Genomic DNA, 9,057 nt, shown 5'->3' on the forward strand with positions numbered 1-9,057 from the left:
ATTTTGATTTGCTTATTATATTGTATAATCTGCAAAAAACAAAACAACAGCACCTAAAGGTACATGCCAAGTGTGACTTTTTTTTTTACTTAAAACTGATGAACTCCACCTTTTACTTTGAAACAGTATATTTAAACTATCCACATTCCAAAGTAAACTTGTCCATAATTATGTAGAGACAGATCTATATATAACAAGACCAGCTAACCTTCACAAATATTAGTAATACTTTTTTTTGGTAAAGGTGATGTATTTTCTTGATATTGAACAGTAAGTGATAATATAAATGTAACAGTTTTCACCTTCTCACGTTATCTGCATCCACAAATAATCATGAGACAATGTAATGTCAATTCATTTTATTTACACATATGCAGCAATATAAATGTATTTTAAATCCTTATGAGATACCAATAAATTGTGTATAATCATAACTGATGTGTGCACTTCAATCCACTCTCCCCTAACTGTCTAGCCCAAGGTAAATGTTGTTGTAGACAATGACAACATGGAGATAGAAGAATGATGATGATGGTGCTTTCTCACATTTAAAAAGCATTTTATTGTAGCTATGGGCCTTCATGATGGCAACCTGCGAAGAGAAGAATGCTCGAATATGCTTGATCGTGATTCAGACTTTAGCATCCATCTCCTCTTCTTCATCCTTCACCTATGAATATACACACCTTAGAGTACAAATATTGGTTTGATCTCAGTCATTTGACTCTGTGGGGATTACTTAGGCCAAGTGTATACGCCAATCAAACACATAATCAGCAATGAAAATGATCAAAAGTAATCAAACCTGCTCCACTGATTCAACTTCAGGGATGTAAAACTGCAGCATGTTTTGGATTCCACTCTTCAAGGTTACAATGGAACTGGGACAACTTGTGCAGGAACCCTGGAGCTTCAGCTTAACAACACCATCATCAAACCCCCGATACAGAACATCACCTCCATCCTCCTGAACTGTTGGCCTGGGATGTGTGAAAAAAAAGAACAGGAAGAAGCTGTGATAAGAAACAGGCACTGATAAGATGCTAGCTCTTCTCAAACACTTCCATTTAAGGGTCATTCACCTTATCTAAGGTGTATAAATAGTCAAATTCAAGTACTTTTTAAAAATATCTTAAAACTGTTTTCTATGTCTTTTTGCATCCTTTGGCTGTCATTGTAATCAGAGGTTTGCCAATAAAACCTGCAACATTTGCAATGTTTAAATGCACATTTGAAACCTTAAAAATAACGGATGGATTTGACAGCAATAAAATATCTTAGAGATCTGTACAAAGCCTGTACCTTATTCTTGTGTCCAGCAGCTCTTTAATCATAGAAACTACTTCGTCGTCGTCGTCTGATGGTTCTGAAAACAAGAAGAGAGAAGAATAAAAAAAAGAAAACAATAAATAAAACATAGTCACACTATCTGCTTGTTTTTTCAAAAAAAGAGTTGACTCTACAGACTGAATTCATTACCAGTATCTGCATTAGGTTTACTGTCTTCATTGACAACAGGAAGACCAGAGGTGAAAAAGTCCATGATGGCAGCAAAAACATCGGGTTTGATTAATTTCCATTCCAAATTTGCATCAGACTATAGATTGACAGAGAAAGAAAGCATACAGTATGTAAGGTATTCAAAACAATCTTATGATAGGTATTATTGCTTTACTACCCAAGACACCTATTTTTTACCCTTGTTATTGTGATAAAGTTGCTTCCTAGAAAAACACTCTTGACTCCATCGACTCTAAACAGCTGTCTGAAAACAATACAGAAAAGTGACAGTGAGTGAGATCTTATTAAGTGTCAACAAATAAATTGTAAAAATGTAAAATATTAAAAAAAATGTATAAAACAATGCACTCGGAAATAAAGGGGCATTTGAATCATCATTAACTCAGCCATAATAGGAAACATATCATAATTACTGCATTCTTCCTTTACTGGTAGTTCAATTAAAGGCCCTTGGATTTCAAAAGAAATGTACCTGGCTAGAGGAGAGCAGTACGCTTCACGAGCACTGTCAAAATTCATGGTTCCTGATTCGAGAACTGTACGACCAGGAAGAAACTTTATGCTGTTTGGATTTGGTGTGTCCTGTGTCTGTACAAACATTGTCCTGTCTTCAAGCAAACATAGGGAACACAAAGTGTGAGTTGTTTTGAATCAAGACTATAAAGCCACAGCTAAAGGAAAACATACCTGGAACAACACAGTGTATGGTCGGTGGCTGTAATTTTGACCCTCCATATCTGTATGTAGGCCAGTGTAAAGCAGCTCTTTGATGAGCACAGCCTACAGACCTAAACCAAGATGAAAAAAGGTTATTAAAAAAAGGTTATTATTACCTATTTAAGACTGATTTCTTATCCCAGCCCATCACTTGTCATTTTACTATTTATGATCTATTATTATTTATGTATTTTTGTATGTAATGTTTATTATAGCTTAATTGTTGATTGACGGACTCAAATTGTAAGTAATGTAAAGTAATTAATAAGCCAAATACTTAAAGCTATTAATCTTTGTATTTAATTACTTTTTATTTAGTGACATAAACTACTTAACACTTACTTGGATCTTACATTTTATTTTATACTTCTAACTAACCTTCTCATATTCATATTTTATTAGATGTAATATTTTAACTACTTTCACACATTTCACACACATTACATGCACTTGGATATGCAACTGTCTTACTGTCATAACTCTCGAGTGTAACTGACGTGGTTTTGTTTTGTAGTTACAGTAACAGTCAGTTTTGTGAACCAAAATAAACTATATCAAAACGTGTGAGAAACAAAATCGCAAATTGTTTAAAAATCGGGGCTGAGTAGACGTCACGGATTCATATTTTTAGTGTAAGTGATCAGAGGAAAGACAATTTAAAAAATTATTTTAAGAGGTGTTGCTTAAGCAGTGTACATATAAGTAGATAGACTTGGCTTAAGGGAAATAACAAATTGGTTTAATATTGGATGTGAAAACGTAGAAATGCACCTCTAACTAAATCAGAATAAATGGCGTCTACAATATAAGATTTGTTATATAAAAATATTCACTATAGCATAATCAATAGTGAATATTTTTATGGCCACATTAGAGCTCTTTAAATTTGTTTTTTTAAAAGTAAAGCTTGTGAATATTGTCACAGTATTAAACATGTCATTCCACGGAATTGTTCACAACAATGCGACTACTGTGACATCTTCTGCGTTAATGCTGACTTGGGTTTCTTTACATAAAACAAGAAGTTAAACTTTAGTAGTAACATGTTGGATGCTTTCATGAAAACTCATAATAAAGAAATAGAGATGCCACGCGACCAACACTTACGGACGTAATACTCCTTGGGAAATGCTCAACAACCTGCCGACCTTTCGGTACGTCGCCATTCTTATTTTGATTAGCTACAGGGAACGGAAATTATGTGTTCTTCACGGAAGTGACGCACTATTATTGCACTCCTGTTCTACTCTTTCCGGTTTATCAAGTCGTACGCTGATAGAAGTCACTGGCGGCAACTGCTAAATATCATTAAACTAAAATAAAAATGCCCACTGGTAAGAACTTCAGGAAGAGAAGAGAATCATCGGATGAGGAGGAAGATGAAATTACCGAAGAAGTCAGGTAACGAAAAAACAAACACGTTTTTAATAGACAGTCCATAGTTGCATGCTAACGTTGTTACATTTTGCGTGCCAAAACAACCATAGCATTTTAATTGCCTCATCTTCCCTCATCTGCTTCAATAATGTTATTCCGTTTTAACATGTTTTCCCTAATGATTCAGATCCAAATTAGAAGAAGCCAAAGAGCGCCAGAGTTTGCGGAAAATACAGAGTGGCGTTAGGTATCTTTTCAAACATTGAGTTTTAGTCTAAGTCTATAAGAACACATTTTCGCGCATAGGTTATCGAATCTTAGTTACGTTTGTCTTTTGTCTAGTGTTGCCGCCCTACTGGTTGGAGAGAAACTGCCACCGGATGCTGAAATTGATGTAAGTGGGCTAACTGAATTATATTTTAATTTAACCGATATTTGAACCGGCTACACAAACGAGCGTATTGACTACGTATTAACTCTTGATGGCTTGGCAAAGCAACCTTTATTTCTTATTTTTCGTTTATTTTCTATACCAATGGACCTGTTTCTTACAGAATGATCCATTTAAACTTAAGACTGGAGGAGTTGTTGACATGAAGAAAATTAAAGACTGGAACAGGGACATGTGAGTGGATTTTTTCAAATGCAGTAGCATTTTATTAATGTATGCTGTGTATTTTTGTATAAAATATAAGCTATGTCATTGCATACATCCTGATTCAATGGCAAGGTAATGTTTACTTCTACACACAGAATCGAAGATGAGCCTGACCTCAATTTGGGCACTGCATTCTCTGCTGAAACCAACAGAAGAGATGAGGATGCAGACATGTATGTATTTTTAATGAATTAACTCAAATGTGAACAAATGTTTCTTCAACAGCTATACAGCAAACTATTTTGTAAACAATGCTTATGTAGTCTCTTATAACATCTTAAAATTGAAAAAGGTAATTGTTGTACACAGCTGTTTCTGTTTCTTCAAGTGCTTAAGTGTAATTTATTCCTTTCTAAAGGATGAAATATATTGAGACAGAGCTTAAAAAGAAGGGCTCAGATGAGGCGGAGGAACAAAAGGTTAAGGTGAAGAGTCCAGAAGACCACCTTTACGAATTACCTGAGAACATTAGGGTCAACTCTGCTAAGAAGACAGAGGAGATGTTGTCCAATCAGATGCTGAGTGGCATCCCTGAAGTTGATCTTGGCATTGAGTGCGTATACACAATTCTCCAAATGATCTTGTTGTACAGTAATAATTAGGGAAGAGTCATCTCAACAATTGTTTGATGATAAGTATGTAACTATTTTGTAATATATTTCCTAGTGCCAAAATTAAGAACATCATCCAAACAGAAGAGGCAAAAGCCAAACTTCTGGCAGAACAGAGGAACAAGAAGAAAGACCAGGGCACATCATTTGTACCGACCAATATTGCTGTCAACTATGTCCAACACAACCGCTGTAAGTTTTTATCCTAACACTAGTGCTTAAACAAAGCATTACTAAAAAGTTTATGAACATGCACATTTATTTCCCCAAGTCTATCACGAGGATGCTAATGCACCACAGAGGCATCACAGACACAAAGAAGAGCCTAAAGCTAGACCACTGCGCGTGGGGGACACTGAGAAACCAGGTCCAGAAGGTAAGACTCAATGAGCCAAATTAATCCAACGCTGTGTTTTCATCCTAAAAACTGAAAGAACATCAAATAATACTTTGTGATGTGTCCAGATTTAGGTACCCTTTTGCATACACAATTTGCCATGTCTTATGTTATTTTCTTTCCTTTTATTCAGCTGCACCCTCACCACCCAACTTCCGCAAACGACCAAACAATGAAAAAGCCACAGATGACTATCACTATGAGAAATTCAAGAAGATGAACAGACGATACTGAGGAGCCTATTGTTTTGTTTGGACAATTATTAGGTTTCCTAAAACCAGTATTAGTAAATTTGTTTTGTAAATAATGTGTATAAATCTGTCATGTTTGCAGCACATGCTTTAAATTGTTGTTTAAACTGAAATATTCCACAACAATTTGAATATAGAAAACAAATGTGTTTGTTTTACACATTGGATTATGTCTCAGCTTTAATAACATTTGTTTTCTATTGTTTCCCTGTTAGATTACTTCCATAAACAGATTTGCTTATTAAGGATAAATGATAATGATGATTATTTTTTCTTGTTTTTAATCAGTTCTTTTTGGAATAAACACAATGAAAATTTAAAACATTACAAATAAAAATGTTACATAAAACAATGGCCAACTAAGTTTCAATTTTTTCAGCTAAAGAATGTCAAAAATTAGTGTTGTTCAATAACATGTCACAGATGTAGTTACACTTTTTATTACCAAAAAAAATCAGTCAAACCTTTTGTCCTTTAAAAAAGTCTGCCACACAAAACAGTAAAAAACCTGACCAAACACTGGTTGGAAACACAATATGATGGAAACTCATATATTGGTTCAATTTGCTTCATCATGGTTTCTCTATCAATGGAGTTCCGTGTCCATTGAGGTGATGTTGGGGGTTTGTCTCCTGTGACAGCTGCCCATCCACGACCTCTGTATCACCTTGCGTAGAACTGCAGCTGCTGCCTGGTGAGGCCAAACTGTCACGCTGTCTGAAGGCCTCGCACAGCGGCAGGTCGTTATTGTCCCACTGACCGTAGCTTTTGTGGGGCAGAAACCGGTAGGAGGCAAAGAGTCAGCGCAGGACAGAAAGAGAGGAGCAGACAAGATCAGCAGGTCAGAATAAGCCATCCATACAAACAGAGCATACACATGACATCACATAGACAATGAAAGCGTGAAGGTAATGCAGAAGCACAAAGAATTACCAGACAAAAACATGTTAATTAATTTAGAACTAGGTGTCACCAAACAACTGTTGATTTTAGGTTCAGCAAAAGCAAAATTAGATGCCAGTGGAGGTAAAAAAGAGTAATTACAATGCAAGGAAAAACAGCCCTCACCCAACATGCTGCCAATACAACCAAGACACTTGTACCACTTTCTAGTAGAAAAGACACACTACTACAGTGTTTTGTCTTTGATTTATTTATCGTTTTTTAGATTTTATTTGGGATCTTTAAAACAACAACTCTTTAAATCTTTAAAACAACAACTCTTTAAATTATTTCATACACACATTCAGCTACATTGTGTGTGACTGACAGGAATATTTCATTGGTTTTACACAAAGATGATATTGACAAATTTCTTTAAAATTTTGCTTTTAATAAATAACACCAACAACTGTTGTCGGTTTTGAACTTTAAAACAAAACATCTGTTAATCTGTATGTTGTTTTGTTGATTCAACTCTATAAGTTGTGTTCCGTTTACATGCATTTCTTTGTACAATGTTTCCTGGTATTTGCACCACAGTCCCAGGTTTACTACCACTGTCCACTAAAATGTGTTTTAAGCCTCTTTCATGATGAACAAAACAACAATTAAAACAGTGCTTTCTATTCAAAATATTGACAGTTAAACTACACCCATCCACTGCCACTTATGTCCAAACAGAGTATAAACTGTCCTGTTTATGGGACAGACATCACATAACAAAAATAGGTTAAAATAATAATGTATAGTCACTCAGTGAACCATGTGTTGATGATGATAATAAAGAGGTGACCCTGACAGAAGTCAGCAGGTTGCTGAGCAATGAATGGTTAAAGTGTGAGACAGTACGTGGTGCTGGGCATGGGACAGAAGTGGATTGGTGGGATGGATAAATATAAGCCTATTTGTACCTGGAGGAGTAATATTCTTCCTCTAGCTCATACAGGTCAACAGCAATCTCATCCCGCAGCGAGGTTAGCTTCTTGTCACACTCCTCTTGCAACGAGCGCAGATTTTGGTTCTGGAGGCTGATGGCATCATTTACAGAAGGAAAGTCATTGAGGATTAGGAACTGCTTCAGGTCAGATACCAGCTTCATCAGGGACTCTCCTGCACGGACCTAATACGACATCACAGAAATAGACACAAAATTGAAAAAAAAAATGCTATAGTTTCATAAAACCACAGTCAGTGTGACCCACAACCACTACACATTATGTAGAATATCCAGGAACTCAGAACTATAGTAGTTCAGTGGTACAGTACTTGATGTGAAAATACAAGTAACATTAACCAATTCACAAATGATGTAGCAAAATACTTACAATGTTGGCTGCTCTGACATGCATTTCATAATGGTCTTGTTCAGCTTGAGTTGCCCGAGAAACCTGAGTCTCTTCTTCAATCTGGATTCAGAATATGAACATCACATAGCACAAGTACAAATGACTGATGGAAATGATGTGCAAGACCAAACGTAATAGGCAAAAAATCTCTCATAAAAACTGGTAGTTAATGTAAAATAAAATAAGAAAAAAAATTTTAGAGAGAAGAGACTGAGTGGCAGTGTATTTATTGCACCTTTGCTGTTTTGATTATTTCTGTAAAGTTGTCCAGGATTGACCTGATGTCATCTTTCAGTCTTTTGTTGTAGTTCTGTAACAGCGTCTCTTTGCTCTGTGTGAGCACTCTCTGAGTTGCCATTGTGCTCAGGGAGGCAGCTCAGTACATGCTCTCTGTTAACAAAAGGCAAAAAATCACTTTAAGACGCTTATTTAAAAATACTTTGCACAGTACAACAAAGCTGGCACATGAGAGAAGGTGATACGTTGTTTGCCTAAAAGGTCATGCAGATACATTTACAATTTCGCCACATTTAATACTATACAATACTAACGATTCCAAATGTTGTACAACAGCAAAAGCAAAAACAAAACAAACAAACAAACAATTAATTTGTATGTGGAAAAGGAGCTAGGACTATGAAGATAAATAAAAGCACGATGATTTTTCTAAATAATCAGTTTCCAGTTATTATCATGATATTTTCTTACATGTCATATATGGAACCAGTCTTAGCAATTAGTTAGCATTGAAATGTGTATGACTTTTTTGTACGTTGGTATGAAACAACACACACCTAGAATCCTAAAACAACGGGGGAGTTACTTTAGCCACGAATGCTTATACTTGCAAACTATAAAAATTCACATGCTGGAAATCTACTCACCACATATTTGGCATAAAAAAGAAATCTAACGTTGTTGTTACGCACGTCTGTTATGCCGCTTCCGCTTGTTCTTGTTTCCGCTTGTTCACTTCTTCTTGGTCTCGATGGAGCCTCACAACTTCCGGTATGTAGACGTATTACTCCTCTCCTGCACTGTAGAAGTATTTCATGCACCCAGTTGTGCCCAATTGTGCACTGTTTGTATTGAAGTGATCTACAAAAGATAACAACATCATCATCAACAACAATAATAAAACAATAAGAGTAACAATACAATTAATAATAATATATTTTAGTGATGTTTAAATTAAAAATTTTATATGTGGATAGTAACATATTGTAAATGTAAGTTT

At 35.5% G+C, this 9,057-nt stretch overlaps 3 protein-coding genes across 5 annotated transcripts; 1 reads left to right on the forward strand and 2 right to left on the reverse strand.

Annotated features, from left to right (window-relative positions):
- Positions 1–344: 344 nt before the first annotated feature.
- Positions 345–3,491, reverse strand: nfu1 (NFU1 iron-sulfur cluster scaffold homolog (S. cerevisiae)). Its single transcript, XM_008336788.3, has 8 exons — positions 3,346–3,491; positions 2,209–2,309; positions 1,994–2,129; positions 1,699–1,765; positions 1,480–1,597; positions 1,303–1,366; positions 806–980; positions 345–670 (listed from the first exon to the last, which is right to left on the reverse strand). The coding sequence occupies exons 1-8, from the start codon at positions 3,402–3,404 to the stop codon at positions 632–634; spliced, it is 759 nt and encodes a 252-aa protein (XP_008335010.1). The 5' UTR covers positions 3,405–3,491; the 3' UTR covers positions 345–631.
- Positions 3,473–5,881, forward strand: czh9orf78 (chromosome Z C9orf78 homolog). The gene is made up of 9 exons (XM_008336789.3): positions 3,473–3,639; positions 3,803–3,862; positions 3,958–4,009; positions 4,170–4,240; positions 4,369–4,446; positions 4,632–4,826; positions 4,940–5,076; positions 5,156–5,260; positions 5,415–5,881. Exons 1-9 carry the CDS (start codon positions 3,563–3,565, stop codon positions 5,513–5,515), a joined length of 876 nt encoding a protein of 291 aa, XP_008335011.1. The 5' UTR covers positions 3,473–3,562; the 3' UTR covers positions 5,516–5,881.
- med22 (mediator complex subunit 22) lies at positions 5,734–8,840 on the reverse strand. Of its 3 annotated transcripts, none has more exons than XM_008336790.3 (5): positions 8,705–8,840; positions 8,056–8,210; positions 7,800–7,880; positions 7,386–7,594; positions 5,734–6,297 (listed from the first exon to the last, which is right to left on the reverse strand). In XM_008336790.3, exons 2-5 carry the CDS (start codon positions 8,176–8,178, stop codon positions 6,105–6,107), a joined length of 606 nt encoding a protein of 201 aa, XP_008335012.1. In that variant the 5' UTR covers positions 8,179–8,210; positions 8,705–8,840; the 3' UTR covers positions 5,734–6,104. The 3 variants fall into 3 exon arrangements, with proteins under 3 accessions (XP_008335012.1, XP_008335013.1, XP_008335014.1); XM_008336791.3 differs by having other exon boundaries at positions 8,750–8,816; XM_008336792.3 differs by lacking the exon at positions 5,734–6,297 and having other exon boundaries at positions 6,670–7,594; positions 8,705–8,839.
- Positions 8,841–9,057: the final 217 nt, after the last annotated feature.

This window comes from Cynoglossus semilaevis, chromosome Z (genome assembly GCF_000523025.1).
Source record: "Cynoglossus semilaevis isolate Cse_v1.0 chromosome Z, Cse_v1.0, whole genome shotgun sequence".
Lineage (NCBI taxonomy): Eukaryota > Metazoa > Chordata > Actinopteri > Pleuronectiformes > Cynoglossidae > Cynoglossus > Cynoglossus semilaevis.